Source organism: Leishmania donovani, chromosome 3, assembly GCF_000227135.1.
Source record: "Leishmania donovani BPK282A1 complete genome, chromosome 3".
NCBI classification, from domain to species: Eukaryota; Euglenozoa; class Kinetoplastea; order Trypanosomatida; family Trypanosomatidae; genus Leishmania; species Leishmania donovani.
In genome coordinates this window covers 143,013-166,493 of record NC_018230.1, presented here as the reverse complement: position 1 = coordinate 166,493, position 23,481 = coordinate 143,013, and the positions used below count along the sequence as shown (strand labels likewise).

Here is a 23,481-nt window from a genome sequence, read left to right as displayed (position 1 = left end):
TTTTCTTTTTTTTTACTGTGGTGCTTATCGTTCTTTTTAGCGTCTCCGGCCTTGCGCACTCTGCGTATGACCGGCTGCCGGCACGGTGTGTCGCGCTCGATCCCCCCCCCCAAAAAAAAGGTAGACAGCGATGCTACACACGCCACACAGACATGCCGGAGAGATGGCAACGCCACAGTTCTTTGTGCGTTGGAGATGATGCACGGCAAGGAGAGGGAAAAGTGGTGCGTGCGTGTGGAAGGCAAGCGGCGTGGTCTTGCATTCGGAGGGAGACCACAATACAAAGAAGATGCTGGCGCACCAGCGCCCTCCGCCCTTCATGCCGCCGCCACCTCTTCCGCCTCTTCGTCCGTCTCTGTGCTCGTGGCGCCAGCCCAATGCTGCACACCATTCGGGTCGCGAAGCCGCGTCGCGTAGCGACCGGGATTGGCGCGCAGGTGCGCTGCCAGCTCCTCTAGCGCGCGCCGAGTGTGCTCCGCACCCTCCTCCTCGTAGCGCTTCAGTCGGGCCCCCGAGGTGCGCAGACTGGCGTACCCCGTACTGCTGCTGCCCGAGGTGGCGGCCCACGAGGAGACCGCCAGCGGTGTCACGTACCCACGCGCTTGCTGGGCGTCGTGCGGCACCTCTTCAAGCGGATCGTTGACCGAAAACTCAACACTCTTGCCGCGCATTGCCGGCGATAAGAAGCGCGGCGTGGCGCGCGCAAGTGACCGCGCCTGCCACAGTGTCCACAGGAGAGCCGCTACAACTGTCGCCTCGGTGTTACGCAGTACACACAGCCCCCATAGTGTCCAGAGCAGCGCCCGCACGCACCAGAATGTTGTGGCGCGCAGAACAGCGGGCGGGACGAGCCAGTTGAGCAGGATTCCGCTTCCGACGCACATGAGCACAAGAAGGCCAGAACCGAGAACCACGAAGACGCTCAGTGCAGAAGTGGAGGAGTCGTCATCCGCGTCGCCGCCGCCCTCAGCACCGGCCCACCCACGCCCACCGCCGGACGCGGGCTCTGACAGGGACAATATCATGTAGTTGATGCTCTTCACGACATTCAGAAGACCGTCCATCATCGCCGTCGACCCACCCAGCAGCAACGCCATGGCAAGCATGGCCAGCTGGAACGAGGTGCCCTGCAAACGGCGAATCACGTACCAGAGCAGCAGGAGCAGCAGCAGCAGCACGCCGCTAAGGCCCGTCACGAGGTGCTTCACGAGAGTGCTCTGCGCGACGCGCCGCTCGAGTTGCCATACTACCCATGCCATGATTAGCATCTGCAGCCACAGAATGTCGAAGCTGCACGTCTCCTCCAACGACACCGGAAGATGATCGGCAGCCGCGGTTGACTGAAGCAGAGTGCCCGCCGCGGCCGCCGAGGACGACGGCAGGGCGACGAGTGCGAGACACATCGGTTTACCGGCCGACAGCGATGCTTCCCACTGCATGTAAAACGTCTCCCGCTCCTCACCTGCCACGACCTCCTCGTTCTCCACGAGTTGCGCGTGCGTGTGCATCGTGCGACTGCCGAGCATCTGCTGAAGCGCGATGGGGAGAACCGACTCACCAAAGTTCTGATGTGGCCCCAACTCCTCTCGTACACGAGCCCGGAATCCCCGTGCAGCTGCGACGGCAGCCGACCTCGAGACACCGTCATCGGCCGAAATAGATGCCGCACGCGACCACGCAGCCGCTGCAGCGGCTGCCGCGTCGTCCCCGCGGCTCGTGCCGGAGAGCAAGCGGGCGGCGAGGCAGACTACATCCTTCATGATAGACACCATCCATAGCTGCGGGCTCGGCGGCGACGACGGCGGACCTGTGCGTGCACGCTGCCGCCGCCCTCTTGGAAACACCGCCATTCCCGCCGCTGCCGCCGCCTGCTGGGCTTCTCGCCGTCGCGCCATCGCGTCTTCCTCGAGTAGCAGCGAGGTTGCGTGGACGGCCGGTAGAGAGCACACAAACGACGCGGCTGCCGGCTGAGACTGCGTACTCGGCACGAGTTGCACAACGGGCGGAAACGAAACCACGCGCAGGAGCGAAGCCGAGCCGTGGGTCGACATCGCCATGCGGGAGAGCATCACGTGAGGGGGCATGCTGCTCGTTACCGTGCCATCGCCGCCGCCGGCACCACCTTTGCTGTTGCCCTCATCAGCCGCCGCTGCTGCGGCCGTGCCGGACCACGATCCTATATGGATGCGCAGAGCCACCCGTCGGCGCATGAAAACCTGCGCCCACGCCGTGCCGCTGCGCCACGCAAACACGCGCAGGTTGGCAATGACCTCCGTGGCGGAGCACCGGACGCAATGCCCGAGTCCAGACACGTCCACGACAACTGCGACAACACTGGCGATGGGCTGTACGACGGCACGCACGGACCTCATGAATGACAACGATGATGCGTCACCACCTCTCTTGCCCGCTTGGGCATCGCTGCCGTGCTCTCCACGTTGGACGCCGGCGGTGCCGTGGTGCCAGCCTGAGGAGAGAGAGCCAGCCGCTGCACGTCCTTCATCCGAGTACAGGGCGTTGTAGCTGCGCACGCGCCACGCCGTTGCAGCATCGGGCAGAAGCATTCCTCGCACACCCCCGACGGCGCCGCTGGAGAGTTGCGATCCACCGGCTGTGGCAGCGGCAGCGGTGCTGACGTTCATGAAGTAGCTCGGGAACGTGCTCTGCAGCGGGGCTTGGTGCGCCGGTGTGCGTGGACCGATGTGCCAGATGAAGATGCGCGCCGCCGCCTCCGCCGACGAGGCTTGCTGCAGGAGGTCATCCCTGCGGTCGCCGCTCAGCTCCTTGCTGATGCGGGGGAGCACGCAGTCACCAGACAGTGGCAGCGAGGAGGATGAGGCGCGCTTGGCGTACAGCTCCTGGCATGTCAGCAGGCCGGCCGCGCGTGTTGTCCCTGCTGTGTGACGCATTGGTGCTGAGGCAGCCCCGCTGGTCTGCTCGCTCGTGCTCGGTGCGGCGATGTCGCCGATGCTACTGTCGATGTTGTGCGCTGCCGCGCCACTCTTGCCACTTGCGTGCCCGTGGTCGATGCCTTCATTGCCCGTCGACGATGCAGCGCAGGCAGCGTGGCAGGCCAGCAGGAGAAGGACGATGCAGAAACGAATAAAAGACCTCGTTCTCGCCGCCAAGGGCGAAGGCCGTATGGCAGACGACGCGGACACACCGCAACAACGCTGTGTGAGAGGTGACATGTTGCTGCACCAGTGCAGCGACGTGCGAAAGAGGGAAAGTGCGGCGGTGATGGACTGCGCCGTACGACACGTCCGGTAGACCGACACGCACGACAACCACAACCACGGAATCTATAATCAAATCTGAGAAATATAAGAGAAGAGGAACGCGAGCATGCTAGAGAGAGAGGACACAGGCGCGAAGCCCGTGGGGAGCAGGAGGATGGGAAGGGGGAAGGGGGAAGGGGGGAGGGAGAGAAGGCGAGACGCAGCGGAGGCTCTATGAACGCATGCGCGTGCGTCGCTCGTGGGGAGTAGTGTCTAGCGGGCCGCTCTGCGTGTCTGCCCGTCTGATAGAGTTTGGGAGGGCGGCGGCGGCGGGTATCAACGACGCTTCGCGCGGGCTTCTGTGCGTCTAGATGGTGCAAGATGCGGCCACAGAAACAAGAGAATGGCGATAGGAAGGACGTGCGAGCGGCGTCGGGCGCCACTCTTCTCGCCCTGTGCCTGCTGCGCCGACTCCGCGTCTGCGCGTGCTTGGGTGAAGAGGAGAGGGGGAAGGGGAGTGTTCTATCGGAGATGGCCAGGGGCGCCAGAGGGTCGTGAGCTTCGGCTCGCAAGGCGTGGGATCGGGGGCTGGACGAAGTGGTAAAGGGGGAAGAAGAGGGGGATGAGGGTTACATAGAGGTGGCGCGTGAAAGGAGCGTCGCGTAGAGCATCCGCCCTGACAGCGGCGAGGAAGAGGCGGCGAGGCCGCAGGACTACGTGGCAGCGCTGCTGCTGTGTGCGGTGTCCCTACAGCATACAGCGAGGACGAAGAGGAGGCCAGCGTAAAGCAGGATGCACATGCACCCCTTTCTCTGTGTGTGTTTATGTCGTTGGGCTTCGTCTGTGTGCTCCGCCGGTGCATGTGGACGCGTCGCCGCCTCCTCATGAGCGGCGGGCGCTCTGACGACGGCGATGATGCGGTCAGAAAATGACAGGAAGAGAGTTCAAGCAGTAGGCGGGAGAGGAGAGCTGCGGGGGTCTGTCGCGTAAAAGTCAAACGAGCAGAACTGCGGACATGAGCCGACGGAACAGACGTGCGCTGCAGACGCCGTCCATCTCTCCAAGACACATACGCCGTGCGAAGAAGAACGAGGGGGCGCCGAAGGAATACATGTGATGCGATGATGAGGGCTCCCTCCCCTTCCTACTCGCTGCCTCCCTCCGCTCCCCTCCCTTGTGCCACCGAGAGGGGCGGGCGTAGTACAGGGATCATCAGGGTACCATAAAAGAGAGGACGCGCGCGACATTGGCGGGCACCCACCGTCCCTTCGTGTTCCGCCTTCATGCCTCACCGCAGGCTTCGTCTTGCAGCCAAACTGGAGAAGCAAGCACACAAAAATGGCCGGGCGCCCGCCCGCCCGCCCCCCTTCGACACAGATCCTTGCCATCGGAGGCGACGGAAACGCCCACAGCGCGGCGATCCCTTCCAAGTGCGGGTGCCGCGTCTTCTGCCCTTCTTCAGCGCCGCCGTCCGTCGCCGCCAACCACGCGTTCGCTAGCCGCACAGCGCGACCAATGTCCACCGCACCCCAGCTGTCAAGCAAGATCGCGGTGGCCGCCACGCTGCGGTAGTACATGGTCTCCAGCTCCGCCTCGACGTGCCGCGTGACGGGCACGCGGGCGTCGCTAAAGGACTCCTTCGCGTTCAACCACCGCGGCGGCGGCAGCACTACCTTGACCCCGGCGAGGCTCTGGCAGATGCTGCCAAAAGCACGCGCTCGAGCAGGACAGCGAGGACGGCCTTGAAGAGTAGCCCTCCAACCATCGCGTGCGCGACACACGCCGCCTGCGTGCCGGAAATGCCGGTTGCCGGCGCCAGCCCGTCCCACGGAGCTGCAAAGACAGACATGGCAGACGCGAAGTTTGGCACACCGGCGCGCCTGCTCGCCACACGGGAGGAGAACACGCTGTGCGATCGCAGCGACACGCTGCTGGCGACCATGCAGCCGACGCACGTGATGGCAGCAAAGGCGAGTAGGGCATGACGCCGCGCCTGGTGTCGGCCGTGCTCGGCAGCAGTACGCTCTGGCTCGGCCGTCGGCGGCGGCTGTGCTTGCCAGCTAGCTCCACTCCTCGCCTCTTGGCTGTTGGCGTGTCGCTGCGCTGGTTGCTGCGATGGCGGCGGCGGGAGAAGCGTATGCACCAAACCGACTCCGCTTGCGCGATGACGAGTGACAGCAGCGTTGTGCCCACCGCCGCGTGGGCGAGAGCGTTCCAGCGCGGCATCTCGTCATGCATGAAAAGCTGCATGCCCTCGGCGCTCTCGTAGACGAAGCAGGTCATCGTTGAAGTCGCGGCAGAAGCCCCCTGCTGCGATGGGGAGCCGGTGGCACCCTCAACGGTCACGTAGCACGGCACATGGCGGGGCGGGTTGGTGGCGATGTAGGCGAAGTAGCTCAGCGCCCCGGCGTGCACTAGCAGGCGAGTCTTGCTCGAAGACAACACGTAACGGGGCAGGCTCTGCCGCACAGGCGTAAACCACGAGGTGGATGCTGCTGCTACTGCGGCGGCGAAGGCAACGACGCCGCATCGTTGGTCTCCGCCACAACAGCCGCTTCCTCCTTGCAGTGATAGTAGGGATCGCTGTCGAGGACGAGGCTTATCACCTCATTCCAGTGGAGTCGACGAAGGCGCGACGCCAACGACGCCGTGGCCACCGCCGCTGAGGCGACGGCGTCTAGCGCCACGGCGCTGTCAACGCCAAAAAAGGGGACAGGGATGCGCTTGGGGTGTTCCGTGGAGGTTTCAACGAGTCCTCTTGCGTAGCTATGCATGTCTCGATTTCATCGGACAGTCTGTGTATGTGTGTGTGTGCGCGCACGCGAAAGCAGCGCTGATCTTCGCTGTTCTCACTTTTTTTTTAGGGGGAGGGGGGTGGAGGAGCGCGTTGTCTGCCTGACGGGCGCTTTACGAAGACCACCGTCATGATAAACATGAGGCTGGCAATACGCAACTGGCATACCTGTATCCACTGCGGTGCGCGAACACCTCTTGTCGTATTAAAAGTATCGGTGCAAGCACTCGCGCGTGGAGTTCACAGTGACGATGAGGTTGGGGGAGGGGGGATGCACGCAGAAAGAGGGTTGGGGTGGGGTGGGGCGACAGCCGAGTGTCGAGGTGATCACCGGGAGATAGAGAGGGCGGCATACACAAGCCTAAAGACGCGCGCATACACAGAGATGGAGAGGGAGTAGGAAAGCACTTCGCCGCTGTTGCCAAGGAGGTAAGACACGGAAGCGTCATTCTTCAAGTGCGACACACACACACACACACACACACACACATCGCCGCATGCGGGCGCGCTTCCGATTGTTGTTAGCTACTTTCTTCAGCCTTGTCGTGCTTCATACAATGCCCCGCTCAACCCCCTCCTCCTTCCTTCGGTGAGAGGAGGGGGTGGTGGTAACACCAGATACGGGTGGCCCCTCACCGTGCGTGCGCGCGCAATACACACACACACACGCACGCACGCAAAGAAAAATCAAAGGAGCCGGTGGAAGGCGAGACAGTCCCGCCAAGTGGCTGCACGCCCGCGCGCGTTGAAAGCGAGACGGAAATCAGTAGAAAACAAAACGGAAAATGAAAAAGTGGCAGCGGCACACCGAACCAGCGTAGGACGAGCGTGAAGGAGAGGAGGAGCACAAGCAGGTAATGGCGGAGCGTCGGTGCCTGGATTCGAAAGCGTGCGCGCATGCTTGTGCGCGTGCCTGCTGTTTCAACCACCCCCCAAAAAAATGTGTGTGCTCTTTTTTTCGTTTTCTTTTTGCGTTTAGTATTGTGAATTGGTTCGTGTCTCTGCCACTGCGGCTCTAACACTGAAGGCACGCGGACGGAGGACGACACAGACAGACAGAGGCCACTCACCACTGAAGGCCCCCCTTCTTGCTGCTCATGGCGCAGCGGTGTTGGGTGGTGGGGCGGTCCCCTCCGCCCTCCCCTTCCCTGACACCGCCGCCAACCATCCACCTCCACCAATGAGCGAAACAATGAAAGAAATACGTGCACACGCCGACACGCATGCAAAAATGAGGAGACGCCGCGGAGGACGGCGAAGGGGGATGGGGGTGCCAAGGCCACGCGCGCCAGGCCTGCATCGGGGGTGCGCAGGAATGACAAGTGGCGAAGCGAGAGAAGCGCACACGCACACACACACACACAAGCAGAGGATTTCTATGGCAGAGGAGAAGAAGAGGGCGCAAGTGGGCGTGGGTGCGTGATGGGGATGGTGATTGAGGGGCAACAAGGCGCATAAGAATACTAATAATACTGGGCAACAACAACAACGGTCAACCTGAAGAGATACGACGGCGACGACGAAGACGACACACACACACAAACATGCAGACAGACAGACACAAGAGAGGCAGTTCGTCTGCACATAAGCTTTCAGTACACACAGAGGGACTTTCCCATGGAACAGAAAAAAAAATACACATCGAAAACATGGCGTAGGGGCAGCTCTGGCGATGCGAGACCGCTTGCCACGATACCTGCACCACCCTTCGACTCACAGAAATTTGCACGCAGATATATATATATATATAGAGAGAGAGAGCAAGCGACGTACTTGCGCGCGGCACGAACGCAGATATGATGCGACTGGTCGTTGTGCGCTTTCAATTTTTTTTGGTTGTAAGTTCTGTCTAGCCTTGACGCATCTCGAAGCGGTGATGGACGGTAGGTGTGCTGCGCCTTGCCGGCAACGGTCCTCCCCCTCGGCCTCGACACATTCATTGCGCTCTCCCCCTGGTTGATATGCACGTGAGACGTGCGCAGGGAGGAGGGAACGCGGTGTTGACGCGCACACAAAGGATAAGCGGGCTTTCTTTACCGCGCTGCGACGCGTGCGGCGACGGAGGCAGAGAGGCGCTGGCGCTCGTTCTCGCGCATGCGCCACACGTTATGGCGCACACACCGCGATATTGTGCGAGCTGCCCTGTGTGCACTCATGGCGGTACACAGCTGCGCCGGTGGTGGCGCCAACGCTGCTCCTGTTGTTGTTGCCATCGATGGAAAAGATACAGCGGGCAGAGTTCCAGCGTGATGCCGCTGCCGCCCCTGTTGCTGCTGCTGCTGTAGCGCACTTCCATCATCGCGAGACGGAAACCCTTCACGCATAAGGGACGAGGTGGCCCACCACGAGATCGTCGTTGCCGTCGTCACGGCAGCCGCGGCAGCGCTGGGGTTGCTGCTACCCCCGGCCTCTGTTGGTGGTGCCTGCGCGGCCGCTGAGGCATCAACGAGAGCGCGGCGAATGCGTCCACTTTCGTTTTCTCGGTCACGATAGTGTAGAAGCAACTCCAGCCACTCCGCCGCCGCCTCCTCTCCGTCAAGGGCGACGGTGTCCTGACTCACTGAGTCATCGCGCGTCTCTTCCGCTCGGCTCCCATCCCGCGCGTGCGACGGCGAAACGGCAACCGCCGCCTCCTGCGCCACAGTGTTCCAAGATACCGTGGCGTACGAGGGAGAGAACGAGACCGAAGACAAGCCGGTTGACGGTGCCGCTGCTGCTGCTGTGGCGGCCACCTGTGCCAAGGCAAACTGCGCGACGTGCTTCACGGCCTCCATCTCGAGGTCGTCACGAGCCTGGCGCGGGTTCCACTGCATCGGGGACCGCCATCCCTCTCCTGCGCTGGGGGCACCGCAGCAGGCGCTTCGTGGGGTCGTCAGAACGTTGGGGCCGGCCCACCCAGCCGCGTCGCGGCACGAGCACCGCAGCGGGGTCACGGCTGTGCAGCTGTGGAGAATGCTGCCGCTGCCAGCGTGAGAAGGTTGCGAAACCGTGTGTGTGCCACGTTGGCCGTATAGCGCCCAGTTGTGTGGCTGACGCATGCGAAGCGCCGGCGTCGTCGTTGCTGTCGCCGGTGCGCTCTGCTGCAGGTCGCCGACGCGAAACTGCTGCGGACTGTAGTACACAGAAGACGGCGCTGGGGAGGAGGAGGCCGAGCGGGAGGACACCGTAACTGGCGAGTCCATGGCCGCGGTGGCTTGCGTGGCTGCGAGCATGAGCGCATTGCCCAACGCTGTGGCACCTCTGGCCGTCGGCGCCGCGGCGGCCTCGCACTCGTCGGCGTCGTCGACGGCGTAGAGAAAGTCTGCATTACGTTGATAACGCAGGTAGGCCGAGGAGGAGGCGTACAGCAGTGCCGCGCCGTCGTCGTCGTCGTCATGGACCGCCACTGCGCCGCCGCGGCCTCCATCGGCTGTGGCCGTAGCAGCAGAGACAGAGGCGATTGATGGCAGCGTCGTGCGCGCGTTGTCGTGCTGCAGCGTTGACCCGACGGATGTGGAGGCGGCGGCAGAGTTGGTAAAGCCCCATCGAGCGTCTGTCACCGTGGTGGCGGTGAGCGCGTCGCGGGCGGTCGCCGGTGTCGCCCTGGCAATCACGATTGTTGGTGTCATCAGCGCTTGCTGGTAGCCCCGCCCGGCCACCGAGGCAGCGGCGCGGGGAACCGCCGACGACGGCGTGCCGGCTGCCAGATCGGCCTCGTGTGGCGTGTTGCACTGCCTGCACGTGGCGTACGCCTCTTCGGAAGCGAAGGAAGGGGCCGACGGCGAGTGGACGCCGCAGTGGTGGTGAGCGCCATACCGACCGTGCGGTAGGTGAGGTTGCTGCTGCTGTCGCCGTGGCGTCCGCGGCGCACGCGCAGGGGTGGAGGCGGGAGAAAGAGCCGTGTCAACGCCGTCGGACAGGCCGACACTGCTGCTGCGCATTGCGACGGACGCAGGCGTGGTGCGAGCGTGGCACTGCAGCGGATAGTGCTGCTGGTGACACCACATATTCGCCGCCGCGAGGCACGGCGACCTCCAGTCACCACCGCACGCCGACATAGACAGGCCGCACGGCGTGCCGGCGGCGGTGAAGGTGGTCGCTGTCGGAATCCTGTATGTTGGGCTCTTGGCGCCGTGACACCTTGTCGGCGAGGCGGCCTCCGTGGCCGATGCCGCCTCGCTGTTGTCCAAACCACCGCACCAGTCGCAGCTGTGATTCCTGGGCGAGTGGCATGCGGGGTTGCCATGGCGCTGATGGGCGGCCGTGCCACGCTGCAGTTGTGGCCCGGATGTCGGTGGCTGCTGCTGCGGAGGTACGACGACTCGCCACACACCGTCCACCAGCTTCAGCGTGTGCAGGAGCTGCGGCTGCGCAGTTTTGAGCTGGTACGCCTGTGAGGTGAGCGATGACGACGCGTAGGCACCACGCGTCGCTCCTGCTGCTGCTTCACGCATACCAGCGCCAGGCATGTCGAGGTTGTACACATCATACGACGGTGGCACCATGGCCGGGATGCGCTGATCCACCGGCGTGGACAGGTGCGCCTTGTCTTCCGCTTGGTTGTTGCTCAGCACCGGCGCTGAGAGGTGCAGTTGCACGTTGCTGCGACCGCGTGTGTGTCGCCGATTATGAGCGCGAGACCCTTGCCGGGCCGTGGCACTCGCTGAGTCGTGCTCTTCCAAGGCGGCGATCGACAGCGGGGGAGCGTGACGCGTGGCGGGGCGACCGCTCTGGTCAACGTGATGGGTACGCTGCTGGTGGTGCGGCGCATGTGCGCGTGCGAGTCGCAGAGATACGCGGTCTGACGAGAGCGTCAGGCTGCGCAGCGGCGGCGGTGCCGGCAGAGAGGAGCGATATCGCCTGTGATGCTGCTGCTGATACTGAAGCGGCGAGGTCATCCTCGGTGAGCGCATGAGCGGTGACACCAACTCGCCGGCAGACGCAGCATCACTGCGATCCGAGTACGGTGGAGGGGCGGCCGCGCCAGCGCGAGGCGTGCGCTGCTGCTGCTGATTCGCGCGCTGCTGATACTGATGACGATGGTGGTGTGGATACGGATGGCGTCCACCGTCGCGCTGTTGCGGCGTACTCGGCGGCGACCTCAGCGACAGCGATGGACGCTGCTGCGGTGACAACGACAGGGCCGAATCCGTTCCACGCGGCTCCTGCGGCTGCCAGGAGGCTAGCGCCGGTGCCCGCATCGTTTCGTGCGCGGAGCGACCCAACATACGTCGTCCTTCACCACTGCCAGCACCAACGGAAAACAAGGACGAAGGAGGATGACGGAGAAGGCTTTGATGAAGCAAGCGCCGAGCGGCGCGGAGAAGGCCGACTCGCCGCCAACAACAGCGGCAGCCCACCCCACCCCACCCTCACGCAGCGAAAACGGAAAAGGAGTAGCAGCACACGGGTAAGAGGATAGCGAGAGCTAGAGAGAGAGACCGAGAGAGGGGTCAAGCGAGACGGAAAAAATGAAGCTGTGCAACACACACACACAAAAAAAAAAAAACAAGGAATCCCACAGCACACACACACACACACACACACACACACACGCAACAGCAAGAGAAGGGAGGGAGGAGGGAAAGAGGGCGAGGGCAGGACGTGCCGACGGACACGCCCGCTTTCAGGCACTGACAGTGAAGAGACCGAGATGGAAAATAATAATACTAACCAAACGAACACGCGCACGAACACCTCCCGATTCTTCACGAACCACACAGGTAGACAAGTAAAGGTACACTGAAATGCTTATATATATATGTAGGGAAGGGAAGGTGGTGGTGGCGGGGGGAGGAGACGGCACCGAGCGCGCGGTCCCCTCAGCTCTCCTCGCTCTTTTTTTTTGGGGGGGGGTTTCGTTGGCTGCTACTGCTGCTGTTGTGGAGGCCAAGCACGTACAGACAGACACACAGACAGACCACGCGGACACCACACACGCGCCGCCACAGCTCTCTCTCTATATATATATAGGTAATAGGCCGTGTACTGTATGCAAGATTAACACACGTGGCGCGGTGGCTTGCCGGTGTTTATGGGCCTTCGGGCTAAAGACGTGCCCTCACACACACACACACACACACACACACAGAGGGAGGAGGATAAGCGATCACGTCGCCTGCCCCACTCACGCCGCTTCTCCACACGGACGTGAGTCCCGGAGAAGATGCCTTTGATGCGACTGCGCAAAAAAAAAAACGGCAACGAAAAGCGTGCGAAACGCGGAACGAGAATGCGCTCAGAACTGCTCGCTGGATGCGTCGAGGAGAGTGCCAGGTAACCGCTCTGGCCGTTTATCGCCGTCGCGGGAGGGGAGGGTTACTCTATGAGGAGGAGGGGGTGGTGGGGCAGATAGCCAAGAACACACACACACACACACGAAACAAAAAAGAACGTGAAATCACAAAGACACGCACACGAAAACACAATCACACAGAGAGAAAAATGAGTGAAGACGAGAGGGGAGCGCTGTAGGCAGCGATACAGGAGCGAGGGAGAAAGGGAGAGTTGATGGGGAGAGGCCGGCGCCGCAGCTAAGCGAACGCCAGCAGCAACAACAAGAGACACGATCGAAACCAAGAGAGAGAGAGAGGTGGTGGTGGTGGTGGGGGAAGAGGTCACGTAGTGGATGGCAGCGATAAGCGAGATGGAAAGCCAAACCAACAACGGCACGCAAGCGACAAAGGCAAGAGATTCAGAGGGCCCCCAAGTGATGCAGGAGAAGGGAAAAGGCGGAAGGGCGCGTGTACACTGTTTCTGCACGTATATATGTATATATGCATGTGCGTATGCGTGTGCGTACGCTTGCCAGCAAGGGAAAGTGGGTGGGCGAGACTGCAAGGGGGCGTCACGACAGGGATTGAAACACACACACACACACACACAACGGCAACGAGAGTGCAGTGAGGTACAAGAGCACAGAAAGACAAAACCAAGAAAATGTGGCGCGCAACACAGATACAGGCACTGAAGGAGATGGTGAGAGCGAGAGTGAGTGAGAGATTGACAGCGAGGCGATCAAGAGCGTCACAACTATACCACGAGACTTGATGAAGACACGGAGGCCACAAATGTATGTGTAAAGCGAATCACACACGAGATGAGTTCTATGTTGCCAGCCGGAGATGAGAGGCGATGCGTCCTCGAAAACAAGGAAGGGAAAAATATAGCGAAAAAAAAAACAGAGAAAAGGAAGAGTCGGTATTGATGAGCGTGTGCGCGCCAAGACTCACCAAAGACGTAACATACACACGCACGAAGGTACTCGCGAACACGACTCGATCAAGTGCAACGAAATCAACAACCGCAACAACAAGACGCCCACACAAACCACGATCCACAACCTTATATATATATATAGAAGGAAAAGAATACTTCGACGGGAGGTGTCCTCGTTCTCTAACTGTATGTACGCTGTCTTCGTAAGCGATGAAAGGATAGAGAGGCGAGTGGGGGATGCGTATATACGCCGTGTGCGTATGCGTGTGCGGATAGTTCCGCACTTCGAAAAACACAGACACGCACACAGAAGAAACAAACACAGGTAAAATGAAACAACACGTGACGAGCCGATCCGCGCGCACACACACAACCCAACGAGAAGCCCCAAAACAACAGAGGCACCGTCGAGGAATCGGTGAGTGGAGGTCAATACGAGTTTATGAGGCGATCAAGGGGGGAGGAGGAGGATGCGTGTGTGCGTGCCTTTACGTGTGTCTCTATGCGTAACACGAAAGCGTGCGCCACCACAGGGAAGGAAGAGATAAGAGAGAAAACACTCAAGACAACAACGACAACGATGTGTGTGTGTGTGTCTGTCTGTCTGTGCTAATTTGTCAGGGTGTGACACACATACACACACACACGCACATCAATAAATAAATACGCGATCACCGCGACTTCTTCCCTTTCGGTCGTGGAGCTGCTGCTGTATGCCTTGCCGCTTGGTCCGTCAGACTCAGCCGCCACGATACTTCCTTTTTCAGCTCTTTGGGTATGGCCTGCTGCACACTCACGCGCACGTCCAACGCGACCACACACCGAATAGTTCGCGCAATGCCTGACTGCGCGCGTGTACGTAATCTGCTGGATCCTTCGCGGGATTTCCTGCTATCGCTTCCGCCCACAAAGGTGTCTAAAACAGCAACAAACAGAGGAAGCTGGACCCGATGCACGTTTTCTCTCAACCACTTTCCACCTTGCTTCTCTTGCGGCGTTCACTCGCGCGCCGGTGCGCGGTGCTTGCTGGCCTGCGCCTCTACGTGTGCCTGTGAGTCACCGCTTTATTGATGTACCGTTTTATTTAGAAACGTTGTGTGTGCGGCTCCCCGGTCGGGCGTTGGTTCGTTCTCCGTTCGACGCGGGTATATATATATATATATGAAGGCAGGCAGGACGCGAGCTGTGAATATTCAAGAATGAAACAACCGAAAAGAGAGAGGCAACGAAGAGGCGCGCCTGTGGGTCGATGCAGCACCCACACCCAGAGCCAGACAGGGCCTCCTCCTCCTCTTCTCGCCCCTCAAACACACACACAAACAACAACAACAACAAAAAGAAGCGGAAAGGGCACGAAAACAAAAAGGCGTGGAGGGGGAAGGGGCTTGGCCAACAACACACACACACAGAGGGATATAGGAAGACGGAAAGGTGATGAGGGGGAGGGAGAAGGCGGGGGGGGGGTGATGCGGTCGGAGGCGTCGCGTCCGTTGTGTTGTGCGTCACTCGAACTTCCACGCCAACGAAGGGAAAAGGAAACGAAGCGTCCGCGGCCGGCAAAAAAAAAGACGTCTGATGATGCCGACACAGTCCGGCTCTCACTGGGCACGGAGTCGCCACACACACACACACACACAAACTAATATGAGGACGTCGACGACGACGCGTGTGGGGCAACAACGGCAAGCGGTTGAGGAAGACCCTGAAGAGACAAGGGAAAACAACGAAACGAAAGCGAAAAACAGGACGACGAGAGCAGAGAATAGCCATCAAAAAAAAAACCGAAAAAAAAAAGAGGGAAACCACACTAATAGAGAGCTATATGTAGATATAGATAGATGGATGTGTATATATATAAATAGGTGGTTAGATATATCAATAGATGTATATATATATCTAGGCAGACGGCTATATATCTGTCTATTGATATATATATATATCAATAGACAGATAGACTGATGGGTAAGACCAATGAATTCTGATGTTTCTGAGATACTCTAACACACACGGACACACTCGAGAAGCAACTCGCCGTCTCTGCCTCCTCAACACCAAACAGGGAACGCCGCGCCAGCTGGTGTCCTCTCTCTCTCTCTGGGCGTGTGCGCGTGTACTCGTGTGCTTCCGTGCTCGTCACGGCGACGCGACACGTCTGCACAGAGAGCAAGATAGCGGGGGAAAGGGGGGAGGGCGGGAGGTTTACTCAGCGCGCAGTCAAGATCGAACTCTGCCCGAATAGCTCACACGCACACGCCCGCATACACACGACAAGCCGGTGGGGAGGGGGATGATGCGTGCGTGTGTGCGCGTCGGTGTAATCCAGGAAACGAAGAACAAACACACGAAAGCGGCACGTCCGTGAGTCCGTGATATTGAGCGGGAGAGAGGAAGAGAAGGAATATGTAGCGTGTGTGTGTGTGTGTAAGAGATAAATAAGGGCCTGCAGGGTGGTGATGGTGGCGGGGCTGTTCAAAAGGGAGGGAGTGGAAACCGTGCGCTACGATGCGTGACGCCACCACCCCAACACCATACCCCCCGTTTCCGTTCCGTCCCTCTGCGTGGATGGTGAACTCTATCGATAAAAAAAAAAGCGGGCCGGGAAACAGAAAAAAAAAGAAGAAGCGAATGATGGAAGAGAAGACGAAGAAATAGACGAAGAAGTGAGGCGACGGGCAACGCGACAGGCCGCGGGGTGGTGGTGTGGTCGTGCGTGGGGGCGTCGTGAGCTGTGTTGGCAATGACGAAAACGGACGGGCGCCGACGCGGCCACTGCCGCGGTTGTCACGAAAGGAAACGACTGTAGATACGACTGCTTGGCTGTGAGGTGTCTGACAAGGGCGTGGGGGGAGGGGCGGGGCGGGGCGGTGAGGGAGAGGGAGAAGGTGAGAGGGCTCGAAATCTTCAGCCCGTCGCACCCCTCAGTGATCGATCGATAGAAGACCCGACCAATGAACCAGTGACGGTCGATCTACCTATTCGGTCCTCTTCCGTTTACTAAAAAAAAAAGGAAAAAATAGGAAAAAAAACGAGATTATGAGTTGTGGGCTGTGCTACGCGCGCGTTCTCTCTCGGCTTTGTGCGTCTTTCGCCGGTGAGATTTCTGATGTCGTATGGGGCTGTGAGTGAGAGAGTGTGTGTGTCTGGGCGTGTGTGCAGAGCTGCTTCTGTGCGCGTTGAAGTGGCGAGAGTTGGGGGGGGGGCGCGCGCACACGTGCGTGAGGGAGACCAGAGAAGGCCGAAGAGGCGGAGAAAGAGATGGAGAGCGTGTGTGCGTGTATGGGGAGCATTAAGAGGAAGTACGAGAAGGGGCGGGGGCGGCGGGCGGAGAGGAGGGGGCATCGATCTGACGACACGCAGGCCCACACAGGCAGATACACACACCCACTCACACACACCGACGCAGCAGCTGATGGGGTCGGTGCTCGTGTGTGCCTGCGTATATCATCATGTCTCGTAACAGGATCAGACGTCGTCTTCTGTTGCGTATTCGTTCTCCATCTCCCCCTTGCCAGAGCGCATACCTGCACACACAGACGTGTGTGCGTGTGTGCGCTGTGGCCAGTCGTCCCGCACAGCGCCGTGCTTGACTCCGTGCCACCGCGCAGGCCCGCAGGCAAGCGCACGCGCGAGAGTCAGCGCTGCTCGTGCCGAGCACACGCACCGGATGCAGACCAAGTGGGTGAGTGAGTGAGATAAAAGGAGTAACCGAGAAAAAACAGCTGCAGCAAAGGAAGAAGAGAAGGATCCGAAGCCAATCCGTGGCAAGCAGCCACGAATATTCGGGGAACACACCCTCATCCGCATACACACATGTGTGCGCGCACACACACACACACCTGATGAGAGAGCATCATCGAGCCATGGACCATAAAAGAGGGAGAGAGGCGACGGCCGCGGCGGCTGTGGCGCCCGTCGTGGTGGTGGTGTTGGAGCGCGAAAAAAGACATCGTGATACCACAGAACAGAGCACTTCCGCCGAGAAATCTCCACAGGAAGCAGCGCAAACAAAACACGTAGAGAGCGAGAGAGAAGGGAAGAGAGGTGCTGGTGTTGCTGGGATGTCGAGGGTAACGCAAACAAAAAAACAGCATCACTTGTCTCGATAGCGATCATCAGAAAAGGTCGGTGCCGGCGCTGATTTCAGTTGCATGCGTGCGCGCGTGGACGCAGCAGTCGAGGTTGGTGGGCCCTTCGCACCACGAACGTGCAGACATGGTACCCACAGTACTACATACAGCCGCAGAGAGATGCACGAACACGCGCGCTCGCAGAACGTCCTACGCGTCCATCACAATGACCTCCACGTTCAAGACGCACAAACTTTTCTGCCGCCTGTGCATGTCGCTCTCGCCATCGGCACCGTCCCCGGCCGCTTCGCACGGAGTCGACACCCAGGTGCTCAGCGGCGGCGACGCAAACGTGGCGCACGCGCTTGTCGCACCGTGGCAGAGGGTGTCGTCAAGGTAGATGCTGCTCCCGCCGTCACCACCGCCGATCACGATGGACGTGGCGCGGCAGTTGATGTACTGCGTGTTGCTGCGAGTGGCGCGGTACACACGGAGCTGCGGCCCCGCTGAGGCAGCGGACGCGCCGGACGCGGTCGCTTCGCCCCCGACAGTGCCAGGCACGAACAGCTGGAACACAAAACACTCTTGACTGCCGTAGTACCGCCGCGACTCGAGTCGCAGCAAGTCGGAGAGGAAAGCGCCAACGAAGAGTTTGTTGTGGCAATGGTGGCGGCGGCGGCCACCATCGGTTTGCCTGGGCGCATCCGGCCGAGCTGTAGAGGAGGACGTGTCGGCGTCGGCCCAAGCCTCTCGCACGCCGGCGTCATCCTCGGAGAATTGCAGCGTTGCCGACGACGGCAACTCCAGAACGAGCAGCATCGGCTTAGAGTCCGACGGCGTGGTGGACACTACAGAGTTGGCGGCGTAGCCGGAGAGGCCCTGGCGCTCCGCCTCACGGCGGCAGTTGGAGAAGAGCGTGCTTAGGCTGATGCCATGCATCCGCGTACTGTAGATGACGCGCCACGGGCTGTACTGCTGCAGCAATGGCAGCTCGTTGTGCAGCAGCCGCCGACACGCACGCGACAGCACCGACACGCCGGGCGCACCTGCGGCGTCGTCACAGCTGTAATCGTCGTCACGGCCGTCACCGTCGTCGCCAAGCGCCTGCTCCCGCTGCTGCAGAGACTCCACGAGCTGCCGCGTGCTCTCCTGCGTCTCCACCGACGTCGTCGTGAAGGCTGAGAAGTCGAGTGAGACGTCGGGCGTGTAGGCTGGTGGGATGTCCCAGTCTACATCGAGCAGCATCCCAGCCGCCTGCGCGTCTTCGTGCATCGCTGCCGCGGACGCGGACGTGGTGTCCGTCGCAGCGGCTGCCGTTGCCCTGGACGCGGCTGGCGAAGTAGTGGTGCCCGTAAAATGCCCCCTCAGATCTTGAAGAGGCTTTCGCAGCTCCTCATCCGTCGGTATCGTCAAGGTGCGCGTGCACCACAGGTCGGAGAGAACCGTGTGTGCCCCCGAGGACGGTGGCGGCGCGGACGGCGGGGGTACGCCATTGCACCCCCTCGCGTCCAGCCCCCACGCGTTCATCTTACCCTGCTCATGCGCGACGGAGGCGTGCCAAGGCCGAGCTCCGACAAGAAGCAGGGACGGGTCTGGCTGCACCGCGGACATGCCTATCGTCCTCGGTGGTGCCACCGCAGCGCCAGCTACTCCTGCAACCCTTGCGGGGGGCGATGGCAATGCCGTGGCCGGCAAGCTCAGGGGGTAGCCGCCGCGCTGCGCATCCGCCAGAGCGCGTGCGTAGTAGCGCTGCGTCTCGCCCTCGCGTCGTGAGCGCCACTGCAGCCACCACCCATCGCCAAAACGGCCCCGCATCGCCGTCTGTAGGATGTGCAGGGCCTTGTTCAGCTCCTTCGCTACAAGGCCAACGTGGCTCGATGTGACCGGCTCCAGCGTGTGCAGCTGCGGGTACCGATACAGCAGTGCGAGTAGCCGCAGGCTGACGGCCTCGCTAGGGGATCGGCTCTGGAGGTGGGCGGCTGCCGTGTGCACCACCGTCGCCGACTGCGGCGGCGACGGTGGTGCTTCTTCTTGGCTCGCAGGCGCTGCGGGGGCGAGGTAGAGGTCGTTGACGGCGTCGGCGAGGCCTGTCAGTTCGTTCTCTTCAGCCAAGAGCGACACCGCGATGGACGAGGAGGACGGCAGCATCATTTCCGCAGCCCCCACCCCCCTCGTCTTGAGCGCGCACCCGCGGCTTCGACCAGCCCGGCACGGAAGCGACATAGACGGTGCATCGCCGTCGGCCCTGCCGCGGTAGGCGCCGGTGGTGCTTCGGGCGTCCGCTAAGCTGCTGTTGTTGCTGGTGACCGTTGCGGGTGATCCAGCCGACCACGGCGTCGCCTCCCCGAGCTGCACTCGTTCTTTGCTGCCACCGTCCCCCGCGGCCGCGCGATGCTCGCGGCGCGCGGCGGCGAGACGCTCTGCATACCCGCCACCGCCTTCCCGTCCACGCAGCGGATCACCGCCAGGCGCATCAGCCATGCTGAAGGACGGTCGCACGTCGTGGTGGTGATGCCTACAGCCGTAGTTGCAGTTGTCCCTGCTGCATGACTGCAGGGCTACACCGGCGTGACCGAAGTTGCCGAGGTCGCGCCAGTTCACCGCCGTCTTCCTCATGAGGCCGAAGAGCTCGCCAGCGACGCTCTGCACGGAGGCTGTGATGGTCGCGGATGCCGATGCTGGTGAAGCGTGTGCGTGCAGCGGTGGCGTCCTCTGCGGCGCCGCCGCTGCAGTGACAGCAGCAGCAGGCGGCCTCGTCCATGCGCGGCGGCGCTCCTTCTCCTCATCTGTGGCGCGTCGTGTGCGGTTCGGATGACTTGGGATAGACGTGGCGGCGGCGGCCTCTGCTGGCGAAGATGATGGTGATGGGTTGCTCATCTCAGCCTCCTGATGGCGCTCTGCCGCGGCGTGGCCGCGGCACCCCATGACGCCGTGGTACACCTTGCTAAAGAGGTAGCGAGTGGAGTAGTTGAGCGTGCTGCTCAGTAGGTTGCTCACGAGAACGTAGGGTAGCTCAGGTGCCAACAGTTGCGCCTCCGCGGTGTTGCTGTCGCCGTCGCACGGGGGCGGGATGCCATACGATTCGAGTGCATAGAGGGTTAGACAGCGCCCATTCGTGAAGGCGCAGACAACCTCGTCGCACGCGCGGCGAATGGCGCGGTCGGTGCGCCGCCGCTGCTGCTGACGTGAAAGCCCGCGCGGTGCATCCTCCGCACTACCCCCACGTCCGTCCGCCGCCAGCGGCGACGGCGCGGTGGCGATGCCAGAGGCGAATTCGTCCAGTCCGCCCTCTTCCAACAGCAGCTGCTGGGCCCGCTTCGTTATGAAGAGTTCGATGAGGAGGTTCGCAATGATGAGCAGCTCAGACAGCCCGCCGTTAGTCGTAGTCGCGGTGGCTGAGGCTGTGGTGGCGGCTGCCCCTCTGGCCGCAGCTGCTGCTTCGTCCGCTCGCTGTCGCTCCTGCTGCTGGCCGTACTTCCACTGCTGTGTCACGAGAGCGCTGCTCAGGGCGTACATGACGTAGAAAACGTCTTCGGCTGTCTCGCAGGCGATCATGAGCCCGCAGAGGTCACGCAGCGCGCTCGTGCGGCGTGCGAGGCGGCGGACAAATCTGGCGAGGGCAGCCGTTCGTGTCTCCGCATGCATCGCTGCTGCGTCGTCGCCCACACTGCGCTCCTCCGTCCTCGACTGCGCGGCAGCCGCCACCGCGTCCTTGCCCACGTTGCCGACCTCGAACTCTGCCGGGTCGGTGAAGCACGCGGCCAAGTCGGTCATGGGCAGCGGCCCGCCAACCTGAGCAAGGGCAGAGAGCAGGATCCCTTGTCGAGGTGGTGGCACAGCTGGACTGGAAACGACGTTCTCCTGCTGCGCGCCACTGGAGTGGTTAGTCTGGCCGGCGCCTCCTGACGGGCTTTCCGTCGCTGCCGATGACCGCGATGGCCGGCGCGAGGACGGCGACATGTCTGCGGCGCAGCTCTCTGCCAACACCGCCGGCCAGCTCAGCGCACAGGCGCGGTCGCCACTCTTCACGCTCTCCTCTGGGGGCTCTCTGAAGGCAGCGGCCTCGCCACCGCGGCACAAGTCTTTGTAGAGCTTCCACAGCCGTCGCACGTCCATGACGGAGAGCCAGTGGTGCGCATCCTCGATGAAGCCCTCGTTCCACAGCGCGCAGGCGACGTCCCAGAGGAGGGTCGCGAACAGAAGCGAGAGTGAGGTGGAGAAGGGCGCAGCGGCCGCCAACGACGGGGCGGCGTCGCTGTTGCTGTTTGGACTGCCAGTCGGCATGTCTCTTCTTCCGCCAACGGGCATCGGCGATGCCGCGCCGGGCGGCGATGGGGTCGGCGACGACTTGAGAGAGGGCAGCAGAGGCAAGACGGCAACGGTGCTCATCGATGGGGAGTCGTTCACTCCAGTAGCAGACGGCCAGTTGCCAATGCTGGCCGCGGCGGTAGTGCTTGCGACTTGCCGACGAGCAGCTGCCCCGCCGCGTGCAGGTGATGATGCTGCCGCGTTAGGTGAGCCCGTCAGGGGTACTTTGCAGATCTTCTCCAGTGTGGCGATCGGCAGCGCATCTGGATGCACCTTGGCGAGCAGACAGGCGAGCCACCGTGCGGTTGCGGCGTCGTACCCTGGCGTCGAGTCGTGTGCTGTGGGGCTGGCCGACGACACCGTAGAGGCGATACTGGCGCCGTCCCGCGCCGCTGGTGGGGTCCGGACGTACTGATGCCGCTGATGCTGTTCACGTTGCTCCTTCTGTTCAGAGTACGTGCGCTCCTCGTCGTAGTCATCCTCGCCCAAGCCAGGCGGCAGAAGCGTGCCCATGTTTGCCAGTGGATCCACCAGCTGCTCGTGTGTTGCACCAGCGGAGAGCGGACAGTCGTGCGGGCCACTCCCTGCAGCGCCGCGGCCGGGGCCGCTGCTTTTACGGCCGTCATCGCCGGCGACGTGAGGGGAAGCGGCATGAGCGGCTTTGCGAGTCTCGTAGCCCATGGCGAGCGCCAGCAACACGAGCTCCTCCAGCAGGAAGCACTTGCGGAAGATGATCTTGATGACGAGGGCGTAGTTGTTCGCGGCAACGGTCGCCTTTCCGGCAGCCGCCGACGCGACGGCGCTGCAAAGGGAGAGCTGCAGCAGCTGCGTGTCGGTCAGCTGCGTGGCCACCGGGGGCGGGGACGCCGTGGACGTGGAAGCCTGACTGGGCGGGCGGCCACCAACGGCGGTGCCCGGTGGCACTGCCGCGGTTTCGGCGGCGTCACCACCCGCCGGGCCCGCGCTCAAGCGCTCCATCGCTGCAGCGAGAGTGCAGGAGCGGTCCCTCGATGTCTGCGCAAGCGGCCCGCGAGGCGGTAGAGCAATGCACTTGTTTTCCCTCTCCGGATGGTGGTGGTGGTGCGCGCCGCACTCGATGACACTGGCTCAACGACGACGCGGAAGGCGTCCGGCAGCGGCCGATGCGTGAGGAAACAAGGTTTATAAAGAGGCTCCGCACGCTTTTTTTTTTGTGTGTGTGTGTGCGTGTGTGTGTAGGTGGGTGGGTGTTTTGGTTGGTGGATCGTGGTGGTCGTGACCGGTGAGACCTATATGTGAGCGAGACGGGAGAGCAGAGGCGAGGAGAAGCGACATCAGCAGAGCTGGAGACGCGCACACACCCGCACAGATGTGTAGGCGAGTGTGTGCGTCCGACTTCACCACATCAGCTTCAGCATTGTGCCGAAGCCGTGAGTCGAGGTTGGGATGGGGGAGGGGTTAACGACAGCGCGGGCTGCGGATGGAGTGCGCAAGAGAAGACAGCACGGTTACCCTCCCCCCGAAAAAAAATTAGAGGTGGACGACGCACCCCACTTCCGATTGCCAACGGCTCGCTCGCTCACGCTCTCCGGCCCGCGATGCCGCTTCGTCCGCGGAGCGAGAGCTGGTGATGCAAGCCATCACGCGTCCATCGGACCGCGTCTTGTGAGTCGTTAGGGCTCGCAGAGGAAGGAGTAACGCACACGTAAATAAAATCGAAAAGAAAAAGAGAGCAGCGAAACACACGCATGCTCGGGTGTTGCAGAACATGAGGCAAACAACCATGTGCTCGCATATGCCGGTCATCATGCGGGGCGCTCAGTCGAACAGACCAAAACCCATGTCGTCGTCGCCCTCCTCCTCAGGCTCGTCCTTCTTCTTGTCCTCCACCTTGCCGCCGGCCGCTGCAGCGGAGGCG

The 23,481-nt window shown here is 61.7% G+C and overlaps 3 protein-coding genes across 3 annotated transcripts; all 3 read right to left on the bottom strand.

The window, feature by feature from the left end:
* Positions 1–317: 317 nt before the first annotated feature.
* LDBPK_030450 (hypothetical protein, conserved) lies at positions 318–3,191 on the bottom strand (the record flags this gene model as incomplete). Its single annotated transcript, XM_003857962.1, has 1 exon — positions 318–3,191. One exon carries the CDS (start codon positions 3,189–3,191, stop codon positions 318–320), a length of 2,874 nt encoding a protein of 957 aa, XP_003858010.1.
* A 4,854-nt stretch (positions 3,192–8,045) lies between these two features.
* On the bottom strand, positions 8,046–11,219 carry LDBPK_030440 (hypothetical protein; the record flags this gene model as incomplete). The annotated part of the gene is made up of 1 exon (XM_003857961.1): positions 8,046–11,219. The coding sequence occupies one exon, from the start codon at positions 11,217–11,219 to the stop codon at positions 8,046–8,048; it is 3,174 nt and encodes a 1,057-aa protein (XP_003858009.1).
* A 6,267-nt stretch (positions 11,220–17,486) lies between these two features.
* Positions 17,487–22,562, bottom strand: LDBPK_030430 (TLD domain protein, conserved; the record flags this gene model as incomplete). Its single annotated transcript, XM_003857960.1, has 1 exon — positions 17,487–22,562. The coding sequence occupies one exon, from the start codon at positions 22,560–22,562 to the stop codon at positions 17,487–17,489; it is 5,076 nt and encodes a 1,691-aa protein (XP_003858008.1).
* Between the last annotated feature and the right edge of the window lie 919 nt (positions 22,563–23,481).